Source organism: Podarcis gaigeae (assembly GCF_964106915.1).
Source record: "Podarcis gaigeae genome assembly, chromosome: 7".
NCBI lineage: Eukaryota > Metazoa > Chordata > Lepidosauria > Squamata > Lacertidae > Podarcis > Podarcis gaigeae.
In genome coordinates this window covers 677,703-702,662 of record NC_139683.1, presented here as the reverse complement: position 1 = coordinate 702,662, position 24,960 = coordinate 677,703, and the positions used below count along the sequence as shown (strand labels likewise).

Genomic DNA, 24,960 nt, shown 5'->3' with positions numbered 1-24,960 from the left:
CTTCCAGGGACCCTTCCCAAAACCCCCACAAGCCGAGGTTGGGCAGCCCAGAGCAGAGGCAGACGGGCTAACACAGACTCTCCACCATGGACGGAAACATTAAAAGCATAAGGAGCACAGAGGCCGCCTTAAGCTCTGCTTTAAAATCCAAACAAAACATTTGGTTGTCACGTGTGGCAAAGGCGCGGTCGCCTGAAAGGTAGATATGGATATAAAGTCTCATTGGATCCTTCAGCTGGGATTCCTGCATTGTGGGGGGGGGGGGGTTGGGATGGATGGCCCAGGGGAGTCCCTTCCAAATCTACAGTTCTAAATAGAAGCAAGAAATGGATGGATCCGGGAAATTAAAGGGAAGGTGGGAAAGGAATTTTGAGAACAGCAGCGATGGAACTCCAAACGCTGGTGGGGAAGTGGAGGAGGGTTGTCTGCAGCTCTTTTCTTTTCCTTTCCTGGGGTGTCGGGAGGGGTGTCAGGAGAGCAAACGTTTCAAACTTCCAACAGCCTCCAAAGCAATCAGGGGGCCCCACACTGCCCTGCAGGCAAAGCAGGCCCCCCTGTGGGGGACACGACACAGAGTTGGCTTGCTCCGAATGAGGCCTGCTGGATCCCCATGGCGCTTGCTCCCAGCTGGTCCCTGGGCGTCTCCAGACGAGGCTGGGGGAGAGCCCTGCTCAAAGCCTGCCAGAGCCATTGCTACCAGTCAGTGTAGACCAGGGTTCCCCAAACTTGGGTCCCCAGCTGGTTTTGTACTACAGTTCCCATCATCCCTGACCGCTGGTCCTGTGAGCTTTGGATGATGGGCATTGTAGTCCAGCAACAGCTGGAGACCAAGTCTGGGGAGACCCTGGTGTGGATGATGCTGAGTTGGAGGAACCTGTGGCCTGCAGCTTCCGATGCCCCTATGTGCGCCCACCAAAGGCATGCCAGCAGACATAGGATCGTAGAGATGGGCTCCCCAAGGGCCATCCAGCCCAACCCCCTGCGATGCTGGAATGGCAACTAAAGCATCCCGGACAGGTGGCCCCCAGCCTCTCCTTAAAGGCCACCTGCTTTCCAGTGCTGGTTGCAAAAGCTGCAAGGAGGAGAGAGCCCCATCGGGAGCAGGAGGGTGGCCCGGCCCACAGGACACCCCCATTCCCCATACAGAATCCGGCCCGTCAGTCACCGCAGCAGCTTGTTCTCGATGTCCCAGATCTTCACGGATCCATCTCTGCTGGACGAGGCGAAGAGCTTCAGGTTGGGGCAGCAGCAGAGGCCTGGAGGAAGGGAGGCAGCGAGGGGGCGACAGCTGTGAGACAGGAGAGCCGAGCCCCCCTTGCCCCCCCCGGCCTGGCCTTTGCACCCTCCCGGCTCCCGCGCACCTGTGATGTCGTCCTGGGCGTCGTCTTCGGGTTTGTGCTCGGAGCGCGTCTGCTTCATCAGGTTGTAGTAGACGACGCTATAGGTGGCCGTCTGGGGGTCCTGGAAGGCCACCGCCAGCGTCTCCCCCAGGGAGCACAGGTGCAAGGCAGGGGAGGCGCAGGAGAAGCTCAGCAGCGGGACCAGGCACTCCGTGGTGTAGGGGAAGACGCGCCACATCTTCACCGTGCGGTCGGCACCTGCCCCAGGGGCAAGGAGAGGCACAGGGTCAGCCTTGAGTTTGGAGGGGCTGGTCTGCACGATGCCCGAGCCCCTTCTAACCAGGGGTCTTGTTCAGTGGCAGAGCTTCATGCTCCAGCACCGGGGGGGGGGGCAGAGAGCAGGCTGGGGCAGGGCTGGGGCGTGTCCTGGGGGTGGGGCATGCCACCTGTATGGGTGTGGTGCCCAGCGCAGACGGGGGGGGGGCAGCCACGATGGCACCCCACCAGGATTGCAGTGCCGGGGGCGGTGCGCTCCCCCCGCACTCCTCTTCCTCCACCAGTGGTCTTGGTTCCAGCAAATATTCTAAATATCTAATGGTGGATTCCACTGTTGAACTCGTCATAGAATTTTGCTGTAGCCACTTAGCAGAATTACCGTATTTTTCCGTGTATAAGACTAGGTTTTCCCCCTTTAAAATAATGTCAAAAATTAGGGGGCGTCTTATACACGGATACGTCTCCTGCCCTTTTCTTACATCTGAGTCCCCAAAAATAGAATGAATGGTTTGATTTTTGTATCCCTCTGAACTGCTAAATTCCTGGCCCCTGTCTCTCTCTAAGTACTACTGAAGGGCACAAATCATTAAGATGTTTAGGCTGGAAACTGTACCTTCCTTGCAGCAAGGCAGGAGAGCTGAAAACATTCCCAATATACCATATTTACACGAATCTAATGCGGCGTCAAATCCAATGCGCACCTCAAGGTGAGCATTACATTCAGGTAAACGTGATATTTCACACCTGGCAACCAAGCTGCCCCCTGGGTTTCAGATAGCGCATGGGCAGACAAATCCAAAAAGGCCCAGACACAAATTTTCACAGCCCTCTAGCAGCTCTGGTGGTTCATTGACCAGAAGCGATGTATTTAGCATTAACTCTAGAAGGGTAGATTCGATTCTGACCAAACTACAGTGGTGCCTCGCAAGACGAAATTAATTCGTTCCGCAAGTCTTTTCGTCTTGCGAGTTTTTCGTCTTGCGAAGCACGGTTTCCCATAGGAATGCATTGAAAATCAATCAATGCGTTCCTATGGAAACCGCCTTCAGACCAGGTTTGGGGACAGTCTGTCCCCCGACCTCTTCTGAAGGCCGACGTGGGGGGGGCGAAAGTCTTTGCTTCCCCCCCCCCTTCCCGGGACAGCGGAGACTTCTCCGCTGTCCGGGGCGATCTTAAAATGCTGGCGGGCGGCAGCGCTGCCGCCCGCCAGCATTTTAAAATCCCCTGGGAAGGCAGGCAGGGGGGACAAAGACTTTTGCCCCCCACCCGCCTTCAGAAGAGGTCCAGAGGGCTCTCCAAGCTGCGGATAGCAGCCTGCTGCCCCGCGCGAGGGGCAGACATTCGCAGCTTGGGGAGCCCTGCAGGACTTCCCCGCAGGGCTCTCCAAGCTGCGGATAGCAGCCTGCTGCCCCGCGCGAGGGGCGCTCTTAAGAAGAGCGCCCCTCGCGCGGCGCAGACATTCGCAGCTTGGGGAACCCTGCAGGACTTCCCCTCAGGGCTCTCCAAGCGGCGAATGTCGGCCCGCGCGAGGGGCGCTCTGCTTAAGAGCGCCCCTCGCGCGGGGCAGCAGGCTGCGCACCTTCCCCTCTGTTCCCGGACCTGTCCTGAAGGCTTGCGGTGGGAGGAGGGCTTTCCACCCCACCGCCAACATTCAGAATGCTGTTCTGAATGTGGCGGTGGGGAGGAAAAACCCTCCTCCCACCGCAAGCCCCGAGAACAGAGGAGAAGCGCTGCGCACCTTCACCTCTGTTCCCGGACCTGTCCTGAAGGCTTGCAGTGGGAGGAGGGCTTTCCTCCCCACCGCCAACATTCAGAATGCTGTTCTGAATGTTGGCGGTGGGGAGGAAAAACCCTCCTCCCACCGCAAGCCCCGGGAACAGAGGAGAAGCCCTTCGCGCCTTCCCCTCTGTTCCCGGACCTCCCACCGCAAGCCTTAGGACAGGTCCGGGAACAGAGGAGAAGGCGCGCTGCGCTTCCCCACTGTCCCCGGAGATTTCCCTATGGGCTTTCGTCTTGCGAAGCAAGCCCATAGGGAAATTCGTCTTGCGAAGCCGCTAAAAAATCGGAAAACCCTTTCGTCTTGCGGGTTTTTCGTTTAGCGAGGCATTCGTCTTGCGGGGCACCACTGTAAGTCTCCTAGAGCAAAATATACATCCAGAGGCTTCTATGAATTTACCTCATCCTCTCTTAAAGCCATCCACGTTGGTCAGGGTCTCCTGGGGGAGGGAGCTCCAGAGCTGGACTACCAAAAGACCTTCTCTGACCTTTGGGGACACCAACTATAGAGGGCAGAAGGGGCTTCATCCCCCTCAATATTTGTGGGTCGGGGGTCTGAGCTCCTCCCCGTATTACTGCCGGGCAGCACTCGTGTGCCGGGGGGGGGGCAGGATACATGGAGGGTGAAGATCTGCACCCCCCATCCCTGATATTTGGGTTTGCCTAACCAGAGGACTCACCTGCCGAAATGATACACATCTGCGTGGGGTATTCAGCCAAGGCTGTGACCGCTTGGGGGCCATGAGCGTCCACCTTGTACCGGTCTCGGGTCAGAAACCACTCCACCACGGTCAGGAAGCCCGTTTTGTGCCCCAAAATTAGCAGGAACCTGGGGGGGGAGGGGAAGAGAAGCGTCCTTTGATAAGCATGTTCAGACAGATGTGCACAGTGGAATGGCAGCTTCTGGGGTCGGGGGAAGGATTAGCCCAATCTGGATGTGGTAAAAGAAAAGAAAAGGGTTTGCACAAGGACAAATTCAAAAAGAGAGTTTTGCTGGAACTTGGGTTGACTTTATAGATTTCCTGAGCATAGCCAAACCTGGTAATCTTCTTGCACCACGGCACTTAGAACTGTGTGCCTGGCATCATTTCCTAACCCCCCCCTCTCCCCGCCCAGGTTCTTGGGTGGACCTGGCTCACCTGGGGGGGAAATAACATCCTTCTGCCATGTAGTTCTTTAGTTATATGAATAGTCTAAGGTTTCATTTTTGTTCTCACTTCAAGCCACCTCAAAGCATTATTTATTTTAAGACTTTCCATGATACTTTTATTTCATTTCATTTTTTTATGTGTATCATGACTTGGTATAGATATTACTTGTAGTTTGATTAGTTTGTCATACTCTATCATGATTTTATATGTTGACACCAAATCAGTGACTCTGCATGTTTCGAATGGGGAAATTCCAGTTTGGGTGTTCTACAGCTCCTGCTTTTGAAATGTGATGTTTGATGTTCTTATTGTTAAAATCTTAATAAAAAATACAGTATTAATAAATAAAAAAATAGCGGGGGGAAAGGCAGGCAGACATGGGGAATGTAAAGCACAGGATTTAAGGCACATGGAAAAGCAATGTCTGTTGTGGTCTGCTGTGTCTCAGGAGGACAGTGCAGGTGCCTTGGCCCTTCCAGCAGAGCGAGGAGCCTGGCTAACGCTAGGCAGGGCAGACTCTGGTTTTCAGCATCCCATGTGCTGGGACGCCTGGAGCCTCTGCTTCTGGGAGTTTAGGAATGGAGTTGCAAGGGAAGCTTTTAATATTTGATGACTTATTGTATTTTAATGTTTTGCTGGAAGCCGCCCAGAGTGGCTGGGGAAACCCAGCCAGATGGGTGGAGTATAAATAAATTATTATTATTATTATTATTATTATTATTATTATTATTATTATTATTATTATTATATTATTATTATTATTATTATTATTATTATTTATTTGTACCCCGCCCATCTGGCTGGGTTTCCCCAGCCACTCTGGGCGGCTTATTATTATTATTATTATTATTATTATTATTATTACTATTGACCCCGCAGGCTCTTCTGAGGGTCTTCTGATGAGAGTGTGGGCTGCCTTTACTCGCCAAATTAACTCATAAGGGAACGTTGACCAGCAACTGCTTTGCTGCACCCCAGGCAGGATGAAGGAGCAGTTGGGAAGGAGGGTGGCAGCAGCACCTACCGGAGAGTAAGACCCACTGGCAGCCCTGGCAATGAAGGAGGTGGGAGGGGCTTCTCTCAAAAGATGTTAAATTATTTTTGTATGCCACAACTGCTGCTCATATTTTGTTAGCTAAAAAGTGGAAAACCCAAGAATTACCAACGATAGAAGAATGGCAGATGAAGATGATGGATTTTTCGGAGCTAGCCAACCTAACCGGAAGAGTTCGCGACCAGGAGGAGGAGGAGTATCAGAAAGATTGGATCAAATTTAATGATTACTTAGATAAATATGTTAAGTTAAATTAACTGAAAACAGCTTGCAGATACTTAATTGGCTTAGGATTTTATTTATGTTAAGTGATGACTTAATATGTTTAATTTCATAATGTGAAGATTTAAGGATGCTAATGTTTAAGTTAAATTTTATAAGAACTGAGATTTGGAAAACCGTTAAAGGATATGCAAGGGGAAGCAAGGAAGTCACTTAACAATGTTAATAAGTGTAATTTTCAATAAGGCTGTGATTTCTGTTTGTTCGTTTATAATGTTGTGAAAACCAATTTAAAAAATTGGAAAAAAGAGAGGGGCTTCTCCCGAGTCCCGCCCCGTCCATCTCACCCGCGTTACCTGTTTTTATCCGGGAGTTTCAGCCACTGCTTCCTGTAGCCTTTGCAATCCACCACATCCAGCCACTGGGAATAGGCCTTCTCCGGGTCCAGCACGTGGCTGTAGACCAGGAGGCAGCAGGGGGCAGAGGCCCAGGTGTGGCCCGGAAGGCTCTTCTTGACCTGCATGGGATCCTGGGCGCTGTTGACCCACAGCACGGCCCCATCCTCCATCAGCACAAAGAGGGTCTCCCGGGGCAGGCAGTATGCCACGTCCAGGCCCTGGCGGGGGCTGTCCAGGAAGAGGATGGCGATGATGACTCCGCTCTGAGCATCCACCATCCGCACGGTGGAGTCCTGGCAGACGCAGAGGGCGCGGACGGGGAAGCTGCCCAGGGCCTCCAGGTTGACGCAGCTGATGCGCCGGACGGGGCAGCCCACAGGCGTGTACAGCGAGTAGAGCTTGTTGATCTTCCAGAGGGTCAGGGACGAGCCGGAGACGGAGACGACGTGAGAAAGGGTGACGGCCTTCAGGGTCTCCACGGGCTCCGACAAATGGACCTGGTCCACCTGGTCAATGGTGTTGAGGTTCCAGGTGCGGATGGTGCCGTCCTGGGAGGCGGAGAAGATGAGGGGCCTCTGAGGGTAGATGGTAACAGCAACGACCGGACCTGGGGGCACAAGGTGTGAGGGGGGGGGCACAAGAAGCTCAAAGGGGGCCAAAGCCAGTCACAGCTACGTGGGGATGGAGACAGGAGCGGATCAGTGCCTTCGCGCATCTTCAGAAGAGCTGCAGGAAGGAGAGCAGGCTCCACCTGGTCCTGCTTTGAGCTCTGGTTCTCCTTACTGTGGGATGTGAAGCACAAGAGCAGTCAAGTACAACACTCCTAGAGTGAACATGTTTACACATGGGGAGGAATGTTTGTCCAGCCAGCAGGTCAACTTCCTGTTTCCTTCTGGGCTGGGACAGACTTCCTCTGCATGGGACTAGAGGTGGGTGGGGCCTCACCTGTGCAGGTAACAACAAAAGCACAGGGCAGGGCAGCCATCTCTCTCTCTCTTTGACTACATGCATCAAAGAAGCAACATCTGCTTAGCCAAAGATGCTCTCTTGGCCTCCAGTCAAGAGAGGACAAACTATCTCCTTATGAGATAGTTTCCAGGTGTATGTTACTTTTTGAAGCTAAGTCTGCCTTCTGGGATCCAACTGTGAACAGAATGTGAGTAAACTCTTTTTATACTTTTGTAGAAAACTGGTTGTGTCTTATCTTTTATAGAAGCTTTAGAGCGTCTGAGCAAACGCATCTGCTGTGAGTTTAAAAAGGGGAATGTTACTCTGCTAAATTGTGAACTTGTTAACACAAGCGGGAAAGGCTATTATCAGACAATATATCCTCTCCTGAATCCCTGAACATTCCCACACTTACAACCCAGTACTAATTCATATAGCTAGATGTTTTGGCCAGGATAGATATTCAAATGTCCAACGGTGGCTCAGCAGACCTTATTAAAGACCTAGAGACATTCAACATCAACAACTGCTAGGCACCCTTATCCCTTTTAGCAGCTGCGTGCTAGGCAGAAATTCAACAGGTTCAGCCTCCCATCGTTGTATTTTCATGTTGGGAAAAACTCCCCCATTGACTTTCTGGCCATAAAACTATCCTGTAGGAGGAAAGAGTGGCTATTGCAGCCAGGGCTGCCCCCATGACGATGAGGCAGCCCTCTTGGACACGCCACTCCTGCGAGGGAGGCAGCAGCCAGAGGTGGTGCGAATGTGAGTATGTCCCAGCCTAAGGGGGAAAGAGGCGTCGGTCTCTTGCCAAAGGCCTTCCTAATGGCTGGGGGGGGGGGATTCTTCAGTTGCCCTTATCTCCGCATCCTGGCTGAGAGTGACGCACCCACGCTCACCCGTGTGGCCCACAAAGACCATCTGAATGTGCCAGTTCTTGTCCCAGACCTTGATGGTTGTGTCCCGTGAGGCCGTGATGGCACAGCCGATCACTTCGCAGTAGGTGAGGTCTGTGATCACCCTGGGAGAGAAGACGAAGAAGAGCAGCCCGGGTTACATCAGGTCCTTCTTGGACTGCGTGGTCTCCAGGATCCCTTACAACTCTACCACTCTATGATCTTATGTTTCCATGGACCATGCAGACCAGCCCTCCGCTTCCCAAAGCAGCTCAGTCAGGTGGCTCTGAGGTATTAGCGGCAGGACACAAACCAAGAACTGCCACCCTTTCCAGAGCTCCAGGGTTCAGTCACCATCACCACAACTTGTGGGAGAGAATTCTGGTTGTTGTGCTTTGTGCGCAAAGAGATATTCTCTCTCTCTCTCTCCCCCGTGTCTTTGGGATCTACTTCCCATTGGCTTCCTTGGATGAATGCCTCCTCAAGTTGCTTTGGGTTGCCTTGGGCAAGATAAAGTGACTAACAAATTTAAGAAATCATAAAAACAAATAACGCTGGGGCCACAGGAGGTCAAGTGGAGGTGCTTCTCAATCATGGGGGTGGGGTGGGGGTCAAACTAGCCGCAGCCTGGGTGGTGCGCAGTGGAAAATTCCACTGGGCCATTCTGAAGCTCTCTAAGCGCGTTAATGATTAACTGATGATGTTCTCTGCTCTTACAGGTGAGTGTTTAACCTTAGGTCGCATGATTGAGGTATTCAATTGCAAATTTGCCTTTTTGAAAGGGAGTTGCCTTTTGACTCTTTGTTCTCAGGCACAGCAGGAGAAGGAGGTGTAAATTACCCTCTCCGGGAGTTGTATGGACTTGGGCTGGATCCAGGCTCACACAAGCTATGGAATAAACATAGCTTTGATTTTTGCAGATTGTAATTATGTTATATATTTAAGAAGAAGAACCTGTGCTTGAATATGCATGCACTTTATACAACTTTCTGGAGGTACCATTGTTTTGTACCTGTTTTAGTGAAGCTTTGAATCTGATTAATGGGTCCGGACAATTTGTATTCTAATAGGGTTTTATGCATCCGATTGCTTCAAGCTGCACAATATTAAAATCTGCAATAATTATCTCCCTTAGTGGGTTGTGCAAGCCATTGCTCCAAATGATGTTTTTTATAAAGTAGGGTGCGGGGGCCACTGGAAATGAATTAACGGAACCAAGTGGGTGGCAGACCAGAAAAGTTTGGGAACCGCTGCCTTATATAGTCCAAGATGGAACAAGGAGGAACCTGCCCCAGCTCTGTGCCCAAGAGAAAGCCCATCCTTGCATGGGGGCATCCTGTTCCCAGTGGGGGCCTCTCTCCTTGCTGGGAAGACCAGTTCTCTGCGGGGCCCGGGAGGAGCCTCACCTGTTGTGGAGCTCCTTCTTGAAAGAGAGGAGTTTCCCACTGGAGATATCCCAGGCCGCAGCGCCCGTCGTGCTGGAGGCAAAGCAGCGCTGGGGCTGCAAGCTGCTGGTGTCCAGGGCGATGTGGGAGAAGACGTCTCCGGGCCCCAGGCCCTCGCTCAGGACCACGCGGCACTGCAGGCTCCGGCAGCCATAGCGGAAGTCCCAGATGGTCAGGTTCCCGTCCCCCGCGGTCACGATCCGGTTTAGGTTCTCGCTGTAGATCCCGCATCGGATGGGCATGGCGGAGCGGACCTGGGAGAGCAGCTGGAAGCCGGAGTCCAGGACCTGGAGGCCGCCCTCGTCCCAAGCCACAAACTGGTTGACCAGGGAGGTGTGCAGGATTCCCGCCATGGGGGCAGGGGCCTTCAGGCAGCTCTTGTAGGAGCCCTCCTCCTTCAAGAAGTGCAGCTTGTTCTCCGAGTCCAGCACCACAAAGCGATTCCCGTGCACATCGTGCGTCACGCACCGCACGGGGCTGCCCAAGGCTGAGCGACTCAGGTGCTGCAGGCCGTGGCTCAGGTGGATGGGCTTCAAGTCCTCCTTCTTCATCTGCAAGAGGAAGACGAAGGCCAGGCAGCGTTGGCCCCACCACCAGCAAGAGCATCGGGCCGAGTGGAGCGCTCTCTGCATGCGCTTATTCCAGAGTGTTGCACTGCATGAGCCCCTTCCAACTCATGGGTGCTGCCCGTTCCTTGGACATGGGCGCAGACCCCTATGGGGGAGGTGGAAGACCCTCATATCTATGGGACCGCCTCTCCCGGTATGCCCCACAGAGGACCTTAAGGTCCATAAATAAGAACACCCTAAAGGCCCTAAGGAAGTCAGATTAGCCTCAACTGGAGCCAGGGCCTTTTCAGTGATGGCTCCGGCCTGGTGGAACGCTCTGTCTCATGAGACTAGGGCTCTGTGGGATATGATTTCTTTCTGCAGGGCCTGTAAGACAGAGTTGTTCTGCTTGGCCTTTGGCTTGGAATCAACTTGATCCCCATCCCCTCTTTCCTTTCTCCTTCTGTGATGGAACTCCTATTTGGGGACTTCCCTGGCTTTTTTCTGGCCCACGTAGGACCAGTCTGGATAGTTGGCCTTGGTGAAGACTTGACGTTTTCATCCCCCAAAAGTTTTTGATTTGAGTTCCTACTGAAATGAGGCTGCATTTTAATGTTGTATTTTGATCTTGTTTTTAAGTTGTATTTCATTCAATTGTTTTTATACCGGTGTGAGCTGCCCTGAGCCTGGTCATGGCTGAGGAGGGCAGGATATAAATAAAATTTAATAATAATAATAATAATAATAATAATAATAATAATAATAATAATAATAGAGGCTCCAGGCATCAGAGAGGCTTGCCCCGCCCCCATGGGCGCAGATCGCCCCTCCAGTTGCAGGACACGCCCCCGCACCCGGCACCTGAGCGGCAATCTATGCCGCTGGCTCTAGCTGTGGGGTCCCAGGGACCTTGGAGAGCTCTTGGGGATCAGGAGGCTGGGAAAGACCTTGATGGCGGAACAAAGCAAGTTAAGGCTGGCCCCACAAAGGGAGCAGTAAATATTGTCTGCTTCTGCGAGGGGCTCAGAACAGGAGGCAGAGGAGCTCAGGACAACCAACAGGGCTTGGCCCTGACGTTCTCCTTCAACTTCATACGGTTTGGATTGCAGCTCCTACTACCCAAATATGCTGGGGCACCACAGTACGCAGCACATAGTTTTAAAAATGGAATTCACTCCCAAAATATGCCATCATGGTCACCTACTCAGATTTCTTTAAAAGGGGATGTGCCACATTCATGGAGAAAAAGGAGAGCAAAACAGCTGTGTTTTACTGCCACCTGTTGGAGGCAGAAAATACCTCTGAAGGCCAGATGCCAGGAACCCCAGGTGAGGAGAGGAGAGCCCTGAGGGACCTGGGTCTTTCTCAAGGGCTCACCCAGGCATCTTGTTGGCCCCTGATATTCAGAGCACATTTGCAGGGAGCAGGAAGAGAGGAATGGGGTACAAATGGATAACCATTCAAGGCACTGGATGTTCCCTTCCACGAGAGGGTTCATGTGAGCCCCTCCAAAAGCCTGTTTGCAATGGCAGGAAACATCTCTGGGACACCTGAAGCAGCAGGAGGATACTTGAGACAGGTGCATGGTGCCATTTTCTGAGCAGGTCCGAGCGGCTGGTGCCCTGGCACCTCTCCTCTCCTGAACCCCAGGTGCTGAGGATTTCACTGAGACACAGCTGCCACACCTGGACCCCCCTGGCCAGACCGGCTTCTCCCCCAAGAAATGTACCAGGTCCAGAGCGCGGCGGAGGCGTTTCTGGAGTTTGATCCAGTGCAGGTACGCCCTGCTTGGCTGAGCCTTGGGTACCGGCTGTGGCTCATTCTGCTTCTCCTCCTCCGCTCCCACCTCCTTCATGTTTTCAAAGGGCTCTAAGGACAGGCGCAGCCGCTTCCTTCGCTCTCCACGGGTGGCTGTTGGAGGAAGGTGGGAGCTGTAAGGATGTCACTCACAAGTGACCCATCGGTTCCCTCCACACCCCTGTGAGGTGCTGTTCCATTTCCCCCTTTTTACAGGAAGTACTCATTTGTAGAGGGGGATGCGGGTGGCGCTGTGGGTTAAACTACAGAGCCCAGGGCTTGCTGATCAGAAGGTTGGCGGTTCGAATCCCTGCGATGGGGTGAGCTCCCGTTGCTCGGTCCCTGCTCCTGCCAACCTAGCAGTTCGAAAGCACGCCAAAGTACAAGTAGATAAATATGCACCACTCCAGCAGGAAGGTAAATGGCGTTTCCGTGCGCTGCTCTGTTTGTCAGAAGCAGCTTAGTCATGCTGGCCACATGACCCGGAAGCTGTACGCCGGCTCCCTCGGCCAATAAAGCGAGATGAGCGCCGCAACCCCAGAGTCAGCCACAACTGGACCTAATGGTCAGGGGTCCCTTTACTCTTTCCTTACTCATTTGTACCTATTTGTCTCTGGGTCTCTCCCTCCCCACACAAGCCCCTGAGAGCATCACCCCTCGGGGACCACTCCTGGCTTCGCTCAGCAGCATGATGAGGCTGGTGAAGACACCCAGGGGCAGGGTCTGGACCCCTCAGGGCTCCTACAGACACCACACCACCCTGATGCAACCCTGCTTACAGCTTCTGCGTTCCGCCTCCATTATCCCTGTAAGTTCTGCCTTGCTCTGGACAGCAGACTCCTCGTATCAGGGGTGAACAGAGCAGCTCATCCACACAGAGGATGCTGAAGGGCAAAGGGAACCAAACGCCTTCTTAGAACCTGCAAAGCTGGACTTGGAACCAGCTTTCAAGGCACGGGGTCCGCACTGGAACCTGGAAAAGTAGCAATAATATATTTTTTTAATAATGATGTTATTAAAAGCCTAGCCACCCTAGGTAACCATTAAGCATGAGAGTGTTTCTGTAGAAATGCAGAGGGTTTTCAGCTCATCTGTTGGAAGTGACGAGCAGAATTGCAAATTATAGTCCATATTTATTGGAGGTACAGTGGTACCTCAGGTTACATACGCTTCAGGTTACAGACTCTGCTAACCCAGAAATAGTACCTCAGGTTAAGAACTTTGCTTCAGGATGAGAACAGAAATCGTGCTCTGGCGGTGCGGCAGCAGCAGGAGGCCCATTAGTTAAAGTGGTGCTTCAGGTTAAGAACAGTTTCAGGTTCAGAACAGACCTCCGGAATGAATTAAGTGCTTAACCCGAGGTGCCACTGTACTGTGCCTTTTCCTATGCATACCAGCTCGGCTCTCCCCACAACAGTGGGCATGTCATAGGGAATTGGGGAGAGATCTAATGAGAGCCACCCAAGGAAGCTACCCATCCTAGGTCTCATTGCACATCAACCTAAACCATAGATTCATTAACAAACCATAAAGTCACCATGAGTTTTGTCCCGGTGGTGATGGTGATTTCTTATTATTATTTCTTACCCTCCCTTCACCATAAGGTCCCAGAGAAGATTGCAACCATTTAAAATTCAGTCTTAAAAACAGTTTAAAACCAATTACAATCACAACTAGAGAGCGTCCTATCTCAGCACATAGCTGTCAACTTTTCCCTTTTCTTGTGAGGAATCCTATTTGGAATAAGGGAATTTCCCTTAAAAAAAGGAAAATGTTGACAGCTATGTCTCAGCAGTCAAAGGCCAGGCGAGGTAAAAGAGATGCATGTTTCTTAATAAGATATCAATATCCATCCCATCATCAGACAGAATCTTTCCAGGGCAGGTTAGATGATGAAATGCAAATATTTAAAAGCAACGTAAAAACCAGCCTGGACAATTGTTCAATGTACGAGTTGCGCTTTCCATCCAAGGGGAGCTCAGAATAACAATGACCTGCTACATGCAAATCCACAAAATGGAGACCTGTGTATTCTAAGAACGCACACACAGATATCTCAGTGAAAAGCTCTAGCACCCATTTCTTACACAGCTTCTCCCCCCGCCAAAAAAGTGCAGGTACCCCTCTGGAGGACCACCCTCTGGAGCTCAGGCCCAAACACTTGACAACTCCACTTTCTTCCAGAGTGACAACTGCCACTGCACCCCCCCCCCCCCGCACAGTTCAGGCTGGGGTGGTGGTGCGGCTGAGACCCTCACAGGCTGCCTCCAGGCAGGGCACCGGATCAGGGCCTGGAAGGAGGAGCTGGCACCTGCCCAGGCTTTTGCCCAGCCCCATCCCTGAGGGGCGGCAGCAGGAGGAGAGCCTCCCCTCGTCTCCTTTGGCTCCCGGGGCTTCGCACTGCCCACTCGCAAGATGGCAGCATTTACCTGGGGCCTGCGGGAGCCTGGGCCGGCCGAGCCACGTTGCCATGGAGACAGGCGTTCTGTTGACCAGCAGGGCTGGCCGGGCCTGGTCCTTGGGGCAGGAAACGCAGCCGGGGAGGGATGCAGGTGGGCGCAGGGAGCCCTCCAGGCAGGGCGCTGGGCTTGGCACGCCCAGAGGGGGTGCAACGAGATGCCAGTCCTCAGGAGGGAAGAGAGGTCGCTGCCTGTCCGCACTTGCATGTTGGCCCAGGGATGCCAAGCTCCTGAGTGTGGACAGAGGGAGGGCGAGGAGGGCGGCCCTGCAGATCAGTGAGCATCCCTTTGGTCTCCTAGGTGGCCGGGCTGTGGTCTGCCTTCTCTGATGAAGTTTTTATTGCTATTCATTTACTTATATATTGTGTTCCCACCCTACTTTTTCCTTCAAGGAGCTCAAGGTGGCCCGTATGGGTTTTCTTCCTTCTCATGTTCTCCTCAGAACAACCCTACAAAGTAGGCTAGGCTGAGAGGCAGCAACTGGCCTCAAGGTCATGCCCAGCCAGCTTCACAGCTAAGCAGGGATTGGAATGCTGGTCTCTCCCAGATCCTGGTAGGGCGCTCTAACCACTGGCCCACCCTGCAGCCCAAGGAGGTCTTTGCCGTCTCTCACCCCAGCAAGGGGTCAGTTTCCTCAAGAGCCCCAGAAGAGGGAGAAAGGTTGCATCCGGACTCAGTTCACTTAGGGCTCTTCCTTCTATGACACCCGTGCACCTTTGGGGAGAGGGTGCAATTCAAAAGGGGGCTCTGTATTGTTAGCAGAGAAGGAGCTGCTTCTCACGGACGCACCAGGAGCAGGAAGCCAGGCTGTGTCCCCTTCAGTGCCCACCTTTTTGGAAGGGCAGCAGGAGGGAAGCAGGAGAGGATGGAGAGACTCGCCTGTGAAGAAAAGCTGCAGCGTTTGGGGGAAAGAAGATTAAGGGGTGACATGACAGAAGTTCATGGAGAAAGTTGAGAGAGAGAAGTTTTCTCCCTCTCACAACCCTGGAACTTGCGGAAATCCCAGGAAGCTGAACGTTGAGCGATTCAGAAAGTCCTTCTTCACACAGCGCAGAGTTAAACCGTGGAACTCCCTCCCCCGGGAGACAGTGGTAGATGGCTTTGAGAGAGAATTAGGCAAAGGGGTACCAATAATAATAATAATAATAATAATAATTTATTATTTATACCCCACCCATCTTGCTGAGTTTCCCCAGCCACTCTGGGCAGCTCCCAATCGAGTATTAAACACAATGCAGCATTAAGTATTAAAAACTTCAACAGGGCTGCCTTCAGATGTCTCTAAAGATAAGATAGTTGCTGCTTATTTCCTTGACATCTGATGGGAGGGTGTTCCACGGGGCGGGTGCCACTACCAAGAAGGCCCTCCGCCTGGTTCCCTGTAACCTCACTTCTCACAATGAGGGAACCGCCAGAAGGCCCTCAGCGCTGGATCCCAATGGCTACCAGCCTGAGTGATTCTGCTCTGCCTCCGTGGTGGCTCTGCTCTGCACCCCCCGTTGCGAGGAATCAATGCTTTCAAATGCCTGCTGCTGGAAATCTGGGTGCTGGCACCCTAGAAGACCCAGCCAGCTCTCCCTTGCAGGGCAACAGCACAAAGCGTAGGCTAAGGGCCGTGAGTCGCACAGCACTGGCACCAGATCAAGCAGCTGCCAATGGTCTGTGTCCCCAGTGACTTCCTGGAACCAGCAGGAAGAGGAAAATGATGAGCAGGAAGCATTCAGGTGCCACAGGTGCCCCCCCCCCCATGCCAGGGCAAACTTTTAAGGAATATTGTGGGACTTCTGTTGGGAAGGGGGAATACTGACCAGGACGGACACTTGAACCCAGCAGCTGAAACTGAGGCAGGCCCAGTTGAATTCCATTAGCCTTCCCTACCACAAGGAATCAGAAGAATATAAAATTGCCAGCATCCTTTCCTCACAGTGGCTGACCAGGTGTCCTTTATTTTCCTTCCTTTATACACCACCTTTATCTTCCAAGGATCTCAAGGCGGCCTGCATGGTTCTCCTCTCCATTTCATCCTCATAACCACCCTGTGAGGGAGGTTAGGGCTTTTTTGAGAGCGCCCAACAGGCACTAGAGTTTGTTACACAGTGTCTCTTTACCTGCCTGCATTTGTTTTGGGGCAGGAGACATACGGGAGGACGAGGGCAATGTTAATTGGTTGATAATGATTTATGTAGAAAGGTGGGGAGAATGTATTAGAAATAAAGATTTAAATCAAGCTCAGGCTTAGTGAGTGGTCCTCCAGATTACTCTCCCCCCCAGCACTTGGTGGAGCTGCCCCCTTGTCCCACAAATTAAGGCAGACCTGGTCTGAAATGCTTGCAGTGCTGAAACTTTGCTCCCCTCTCAAATGTCACTGGAGAAACAGGAACTTCAGAAGTGAAGAAGCAGATGCAAAACGTTGAGAGTCACCACTGGCAACACCTCTCCCACCCAGTTTGCACCAGTGGACTGAAGCAATCCAAAGCAGAGTGTCTTTTGCTAGAATCCAAATTTTGGCACAAGCTAACGCGGGTGGCGATGTGGTCTAAACCACTGAGCCTCTTGGGCTTGCTGATCAAAAGGTCAGCAGTTCGAATCCCCACAACAGGGTGAGCTCCCCTTGCTCTGTCCCAGCTCCTGCCAACCTAGCAGTTTGAGAGCACACCAGTGCAAGTAGATAAATAGGTACCACTCCAGCGGGAAGGTAAACGGTGTCTCCGTGCGCCGCTCTGGTTTTGCCAGAAGCAACTTAGTCATGCTGGCCACATGACCCGGAAAAACTGTCTGCGGAGGAACGCCGGCTCCCTTGGCCTGTAAAGCGAGATGAACACAACCCCAGAGTCATTCACGTCTAGAAATGAGAACTGAACTGTCAGGGGTCCTTTGCCTTTTTTCTTTTTTTTTAAACACTGGCTTCCTGGGTGTGGTCTTGCAGGTTCCTCTTGAAGACGGGGCCTCCAGCTCTGGCCTGAGGCTGCTCCTCCCCCAGTAACCCCATGCAGTGGAGGCGAGGGGGGCAAGTTTCAGATTACACAGACATCCTCCTTGTTGAGACTTTCTTGTCCCAGCAGGCATTTTAAGGAAGTGTTCTGGTTTATGATACTTTTATTATTTCAATGTCTATATGGTTTTTAGACACCACTTAGAAATGCTACTGATTAAATGGTATATAACTGTCTTAAATAAATAACACACACACAAACACACATACAAATCAGTTAGATTGAAGGCTTGACTGTCTAGGCTCTGTGAAGATACAACTGCCCCACGTCCCACTACCAAGGTGTGAGCCAGGACTGGCTGACCTTTGCATGATGTTGGTGGAGTGGAGGAAGAGGCCTCAGAGTACTGGCGCATGTGGATGATGTCACAACACCCCAACCCATGAGCCACACTGTGGTCCAGACCCAGACCCCTGAAGTTGTGCCAGTTCAGGGGCAACAGTGCTATTTCTCAACCCTCCAAAACTACCCTCTGTCTGTCCACACATACAATTCACCACTGGGATATCAAGGCAGACTTACCAGGGACAGGGAGAGAATTCTAGAAATCATTTTGCTCTGTTGTTCTTTGCCTGCCCCAAAAAGAGCAAGAGGCTCTTCTTGCCAGAAATGCAAGAGCAATCCTGAAGGATCAGGCTGACCCCAGAAGCACACAACATCCCACCTGTTGCGCTCACAGCTACAGCTTCCCGGGAACAAATAAGTTCTGAGAGGGCTGTGGGGGGCAGTCACAGAGCAGACCCTTCCCTCTGGCACCCTCTCCCCCTATCCGGATGCTCCTTCGAGGAAACAGAACGATGTCAAGTCGCAGGGAGAAAAACGTTTATAACTGCAACAATAAAATTGCTAGGCAACAGAATTAAACAGGAGGTGGCAAACAAGCCAGTGGATCTAAAGGGAAAGAGGCAAAGGGGTGCTCCAAAATCACTTGCTGCCTAGCACAGGGGCAAGGGAAGCAGCAGGAAGCAGCAGCGGGGAAGCCTCAAGGGGACCAAAGGCAGGCTGCTTCTCCCCCCAACCTTTTTTTTGAGGGGGGTGCGTTGAACAGGGGACCAGGCCTGTTGTTCTTGGCAGGTTGCTCCAAATGGTGGGCCTGGAGTGATTTTGCCCAGATGAGAAGCCAAGGGATAGAGGCCCCTGCAGCCATAGCCCTCTGGAATCAGATCACAAGACTGCAGAAAAGACGGCAAGACACCCTGCCCCCCCCCCCCCCCGGAGGGAATCCAAGTCAGTGCAAGAGAAAGGGGGGCACTTTCACAGCCCCATAGTATGATGGCAAGGGCACGAGAGCAGCCCCCTCCTGCTCTGCCAGCACCAATGTTCCTTCCGCTCTTGAGCAGAGGAGGTATCAAGCGCTCCCTCCTACCAACCCAGAAATGAGTCCGTTGGGCCACGGAGTGGAGCCTGAAAGGAGGAAGAGGTGGGCATCAGGTGGAAGGAGGCTGGCATTGGAAAGGGTGCAGGGAGGGTGGGCGGGGGAGACACGAGCACAAAGGGTTGGGCCGGAATATAAAAATAAAACTCTATGAGCCCTTGGGGGAAAGCAAAGCAGCCAAGCCACCAAGGTGCCCAAACCCTGACTTCTGCCAGTCCAGGACACTCGGCACCAATGTCTTTTGCGGTCAAAAACAAGGGAGGGGGAGATGCCATCCTCAGGAAATCCAGCTTCTGCATGTTGTGCAGTCTTTAGCAGGTTGTAGCGCCTGGAAGTCAGCAGAAAGGGGCCACAGACACTTGAAACTGACGGACAAATCTCCAGGGAGGGTCAGTCTGAGAGGGTCCAGCGTCCTGAGGATAGAGAGGCACAGCCCCAAACCCAGACAGGGGGAGCCTCTCCACCATGGTGGCTGCTACTGCAGATGAACGGAGGGCATTTGCTCTGATGCCACTTGCAACAGAAAAGTGCTTCTTGGGGGCCGGACAGAGTTTCCAGTGCTGCAGGGGTGCCAAAGCCTGCAGGCGGGCAAAGGGACTGGCTGGCAGCATCCTTGGGAGTCTGGAGGCACCAGCTGGTCAGGCAGCATCCACAGGGCCAATAGGCAGAGCAAGACGACGACGCCGGGCTAGTCTGGGGGAACACGCTGGAGGAGCTGTCTTCAGAGGGGGCGCAAAAGAGCCCAAGAAGTCACATGCAGATCACTTGTCTCCTGCAGACAGGAAAGGAGGTCCTCAGCACCCCACAGCCACAGGGAGAAGCAAAGCCCCCCCCCCAAGCACCTCGCTCCCAGGAGGGGCCACCACGTGAGCTGCAGGCCACAAAGAGAGGGATCCCTAGGCCTTGTCCAGCTCTGGCCAACTCCAGTGGGGGCAGCGGGCTTCTGACACCAAGCCCCCTCACCTATCCTCCTCAAGGCTGGCCCCGTCCTCGTCGCGGGGGCCGGCCGCCTCCTCCTCCTCCGCATCATCCTCGCTCAGATCCATGTTCAGCTCATTTCCCGCTTCGGGGTGAGGGTATGTGGAGCCACTGCAGAAAGAGAAGCCCACCACATTATGTCTCCCAAGGCCTCAAGCTGCCCTTTGGACCAGGAAGGGGACCCAGGGAGCAAGGGGGGGGGGAGGCCTCAAAACCTGCCACTTTGGCGGGGACCCTGACCTGATGGAACGGCAGGTGAAAAAGACAATCCGCTTCAACCGCTTGTTGTAGAAGAAGTAGTTGAAGGACCACAGGCTGCCCTCTTCTCCAAAGGGGTCCGAGTCCAGGTCCGGGTTGTAGCTACATTGGCAGAAAAAGCAGAATAATAATGATAATAATAATAATAAATAATAATAATAATTTGTTGTTAGCCGCTCTGAGCCTGGCTTCGGCTGGGGAGGGCGGGATATAAATAAAATTTATTATTATTTATCATTATACCCCGCCCATCTGGGGGGTTTCCCTAGCCACCCTGGGCAGCTCCCAACAGAATATTAAAAATGCAATAAAGCATGAAATGTTAAAAACTTCCTTAAAGAGGGCTGCCTTCTGATGCCTTCTAAAAGACAGATAGCTGTTTATTCCCTTGACATCTGATGTGAGGGTGTTCCACAGGGTGGGCTGCTAGCAAAGCAGCCCCCACCCACCCCTTGGTGCCCGAGAGCAGCACGGGGAGCCCACCTGTAGATGTCGCACTCCGAGAGGCAGATCTCCTGGTCCACAGCATCCCACAGGTGGGGCTTCAGGGCGCTGAAATCCTCCCGCACAGCAGAAAAGAGGCTGCAGTTCACAGCGTTCACCACCTGAAACAGACCCAGAGGGGAGCTTGGTGAGGGCCTGGTGCTGCAAAGAGGGAAGGGGCGCATGTGTACATTTCCCCCCACCATCCCTGCACTGCCCCCAGGAGGCTACAGCGTGGCCCTGCAGCAGCTCAAGCGTGGGAGGCTTCAGGTAGACAGAAAGGTTGCAGCTCCTCCCAGTCCTAGACCAGGTGAAGGGGCCAGGGAAGCCCCAGCCTTGAGCTGGACTGAAGAGGGGCCCCCTCCATGAGACAGACAGGTGGGGCCTGTCTAGGACAGCAGATGCAGGTTCCAGCAGGAAAGCTGGATGGGATCCAGGGGCACCCAAGCTGGAAAAGGGACCAGATATGCCAACGGGTTGGCCTGATCCATCCCATACAGGTAATCTTTTCACCAGTTTGCAAAAATCCTAGGAGGCAGGAAGCAGGTGCTGAGTAGAACTGCAGGGAGGGGTGTCATGCCAGGCGGATGTTTCCCCACCCCAAGCATCTCGGGGGCAAAAGATGCCCCTTCCTCTGTGGGAAGAGGGCAAAAAATGGGAGGGAGACGGAGCCTTTAGGTCAGTGTGAAGGAAATCCTTCTCTAGAAGCCACTCACTGGGACCTGGCACTTTTCAATGTGGGGGGGGGAGGGGGAGAAGAATGGGCAGGCATCCATGCAAAAAGCAGTGCTGGAGAACTTCTATCTCGTGTGGGGCTATGAGACCCGGGATGCCAAGGAGGGCCAAGAGACCTGCTGACTTGTGTGGGGCCTGAAGGCCAGATTATCATAGCAGGGTGGGGGCTTACCCAGTTGAGACTCGGCTCCCGGCTGAATTCGTGGCTCTTGGCAGCGCTGAAGTCGTAGTCAGGACGGAAGGACTCGTTGAGGGTGGCTATCAGGTAGAAGAGGGTCTTGCGGCTGCATTTGTCGCTGAGGGGGCCCTCCTCATCGCCACTTTGGCTCTTGCTGAGCCTAGCACACAAGGGACAGGATGTGGTCAGTTACCTCCGCCTGGAGGAAGCCTGTGCAGAATGATCTTGACACAACAGCCTCAAAGCACCAGTTGAGAAAGGGCAGGGCCTGGGATGCTCCAGAGAACAGCAGCAGCATTTCATGTAGCATTAAACCAAGAATGGGGGACTCCAGTGCTACTGGACTCCCAAACTCCCATCGGCCCCAGCAAGCCGAGAACAGGAAGTTCTGAGTTCCCCCCGGCAATATTTTTTATATTTTATTGGAAGCCACCCAGAGTGGCTGGGGAAACCCAGTCAGGTGGGTGGGATATAAACAAACAACAACAACAACAACAACAACAACAACAACAATAATAATTATACATGAGACTCCCCTGGCTTGCAGAACTCTTAGCCAGCCCACCGACCTGCAAGGCCAAGTGAAGCTGGTGATGATGAGCCAGCTCTGCCTCGTCTGTGTGGGGCGAGGAAGAGACAGCACATACCTGCTGGGGCTGATCCCGGTGGTTTGAGGTGGGGACAGGGCCTCAAGCACGTGGGGCTGCCCTTCCTGGCAGAACTGCTTGAAGAGGTGCTTGTCGTCCCCGGCCATCTTGCAAGAGTAGCTCTCAATCCTGAGGGAAGACGGGCAAGACTCAGCTGGGGAGGTGGGGGTGTATCTCAGTTTGGAGAGGCCTCTAAGCTGCAGAAAAGCACCCTTGGGGCCACATGGCAAGATGGCCCAGTTCAGGAGCTGCCTTGCCACTCACCTGCCAATGATGTGTGCATCTCCCGTTTCCACCGTCAGCTGGGAGTTTAGGGCTTCAAAACTTGAGTTTTCCAACAGCTTCATTTTTTGTACCTCCTGGTGCTGGAATAAATTCTCAGGATTACCGCTTCTAGGTTGAAATTTCCTGGCAGTGGCAGAGAGAGAATAGACACTGTTAATAGACACTTCTGAGGAACAGAAGACGTTGGGATCTGCTGCTGCCCACCCACAAGGGGACACTATACTCAAAGCATATCAAAAAAGCAGACAGGGAAGGAGGCCGGCGCTGGCTCTGGAAGACCAGCAAGGCAGTGGCTCATACAGGGATGCAGATGACCACCCCCCCCCCCCGCTCTAGTCAGCACCTGTGAAATACTTTAGTGGAAAAGGGGAGAGTTTTGTGATACCCAAGCCTTGACACCTCCCATCTTGACTTCAACTCCCAAAATGCCACCCAACCATAATTCCATGCACTCAGTTGCACTTGGCCTCCAGATCTACGTTAACTAAAATAACAGTCTCTGTGGAGGAGGCAGGTGGAAAATTATCTGAGAACCGTGAGGTTAAGAAGAAAGCGGATGTGGTGCAGGTGGATGTGACAGCAATAAAAGAGAAGAGCGGAAGGTTACACGATCAAATGGTGAACCTAGAAATGTGTCCAAAGAATCCTCCTGGAGATTTTGTGGGGTCCTTGCTGTTTTGATTTTCTAAGGGAAACGTGGTTTACGAGAAACGTTCTCGGGCGCTAGCGAGCATTTACTTTGCTCTCCCCCGGGGACGCTCGCCCATGCATAGCCCGGGTGAGAGAGAGGCAAACCCTAGTCCCGAAGTCACGTCTGGCTGGGGTGGGAAAGAGGATACACAGAAGGACGGGAGAGCTGGAAGGGACCCCCAGAGCCATCTAGTGGACTCGGCCAGGCCCCCGAGGAGCTTCGGGTGCTTCAGCCTCGGGGGCGGAACGCGGCTCGGCTCCGCGGAGGGCAGAGGATGAGCGCCCAAGACCCAGAGCAGATTGGGGGCGCCCCCCCTCGAAGGAGACGGGCCTCCAAGTCCACTTCCCGCCCCGCCCGCCGAAAGACTCGGCTTCCCATGATGCCCCGCGGCACCAAGGACGGCGCCCGCCGAGGCGGCCCCCGCGCGGGGCATGCCGGGAAGCGCAGTCCCGCCCCTCGCGGCCCGGGCAGGCCCCGTTACCCACCTGCCGCCGCCGCCGCCGCCTCCTTCAGGGGCTGCGCGCCGTCGAGCAGCGCAGGCCGCGGGGGGAACTCGAAGCGGGCGTGGCCGCCTCAGCCGCCGTCGCCTCAGCCGCCGCCGCTTGGGCCCGTCTCCGCCCGGCGGCCCTCAGGGGCCCCGCAGACCCGGCCATGGCCCCGCTTGCTAGTCGAGCGCCCGACGCGGAGTCGCTTTCCCGGCCTCCCTCCCTGCTTCCCTTCCTTCCTTCCTTCCTTCCTTCTTTCCTGTCAGGCGAAGCGACCGACTTGACTCTTCGGGCTTCGAGCAGAGGACGACAACAAGAGCGAGCGGCTCCGCCCCGCGCGGGCAGCCATTGGGCGCCAGCCAGATCCCTCATCTCCATTGGACCAAGCGTGTGCCCATCACTCGGGCTGACGCATCCCAGTGGCTCCTCTGCACGCTAATCAACGGCATGTGTCCAGCCCCACCCGTTGGGCTAGAGCCGGGCTCTCATTGGCGGCCGCCTCAAGGCGCTGTCGAGCCGAGCGGGGAACAAAGAAGGGGCGGGCCAGCTGTCACTCAACGGGGAGGCCACGCCCCTTTCCCAGAGGGCGGGGGCGCGCGTCGGAGAGATGCCGGAATCGGGACCTGCTGCTCCAGTGCAGACGCAATTCTTTTCCTTGGGAAGGCCAAGCAATTCAGGCAATCTTTTAATTGACCAGGATTATTCACTTGATTTCATTTTTAAAATTGCTCGCTGCTTTTTCCATATGAAGCAGCCACAAGACAGATGAGAATAATTTAAAACCAACCTAGGATATCTCCACAGCAAAAGCAGCGCAAATTCATCGAAAGGAGCGTTGTTGTGTAGCCTTATGAGGCTTTGCCCTCGGGTGGGAAAAATATTGCGCCTGGGACAAACACTCAAGGAATAATTTCGGAGAACAGGCTTTTATTTCTACCATCCATGAACTGGTAGAAGGAGCAAGTGTGCTAAGTCACAAAAAGCATGCACGAGTTCACAATCATGTGCACAAGCATATATACCCCTTTCCAGTTCCCTCCTCCTTTCTCCTCCCTCAGGAGTCCTCTGAGCATGAACAGAAAGCTGTCGGGACTATTGGACTCTTGGCAGGAAAGGGGTTTCAGAGTGTTCAGATACTGTATGTTTCAATCTCTTGTTCTGGCATGGTTCCCGGACAGAAAGGAAGTTGCAATGTGGTTCTTTAGCAAGGCCAGAAGGCATCAGAAAGGCCTGAGAAACAATGGACTGTTCTCTACCTTTGTTACAGCAGAGCGGAATGTTTCTGATGCTTTGAGCCTGCTTTGGTGGGGGGTGACTTCGGGCCTAGGTGAGGTCACCTGTCCTCACCTTCCTTCAGTTGTTGTTTAGTCGTTTAGTCGTGTCCGATTCTTCGTGACCCCATGGACCAGAGCACGCCAGGCACTCCTGTCTTCCACTGCCTCCCGCAGTTTGCTCAGACTCATGCTGGTAGCTTCAAGAACACTGTCCAAACATCTCGTCCTCTGTCGTCCCCTTCTCCTTGTGCCCTCCATCCTTCCCAAC

The 24,960-nt window shown here is 53.5% G+C and overlaps 2 protein-coding genes across 7 annotated transcripts in view; both read right to left on the bottom strand.

Moving 5' to 3' along the window:
* Positions 1–18,083, bottom strand: part of WDR97 (WD repeat domain 97) — a 41,781-nt gene extending 23,698 nt beyond the window's left edge. For 2 of the 6 annotated variants that reach the window (XM_083748951.1, XM_083748956.1), the window contains exons 1-9: positions 14,281–14,398; positions 12,631–12,824; positions 11,784–11,965; positions 9,468–10,057; positions 8,065–8,186; positions 6,176–6,824; positions 4,073–4,221; positions 1,362–1,598; positions 1,166–1,256 (exon numbers count right to left, since the gene is read on the bottom strand). In XM_083748951.1, the coding sequence (XP_083605077.1) occupies positions 1,166–1,256; positions 1,362–1,598; positions 4,073–4,221; positions 6,176–6,824; positions 8,065–8,186; positions 9,468–10,057; positions 11,784–11,965; positions 12,631–12,652 (2,042 nt within the window). In that variant the 5' untranslated portion in view covers positions 12,653–12,824; positions 14,281–14,398. The other 4 variants (XM_083748952.1, XM_083748955.1, XM_083748954.1 and 1 more) reach the window with 3 other exon arrangements.
* Positions 18,084–18,108: 25 nt separating this feature from the next.
* MAF1 (MAF1 homolog, negative regulator of RNA polymerase III) lies at positions 18,109–23,834 on the bottom strand. The gene is made up of 8 exons (XM_083749431.1): positions 23,419–23,834; positions 22,222–22,365; positions 21,958–22,086; positions 21,305–21,470; positions 20,398–20,519; positions 19,897–20,016; positions 19,642–19,767; positions 18,109–19,450 (listed from the first exon to the last, which is right to left on the bottom strand). Exons 2-8 carry the CDS (start codon positions 22,302–22,304, stop codon positions 19,429–19,431), a joined length of 768 nt encoding a protein of 255 aa, XP_083605557.1. The 5' UTR covers positions 22,305–22,365; positions 23,419–23,834; the 3' UTR covers positions 18,109–19,428.
* Between the last annotated feature and the right edge of the window lie 1,126 nt (positions 23,835–24,960).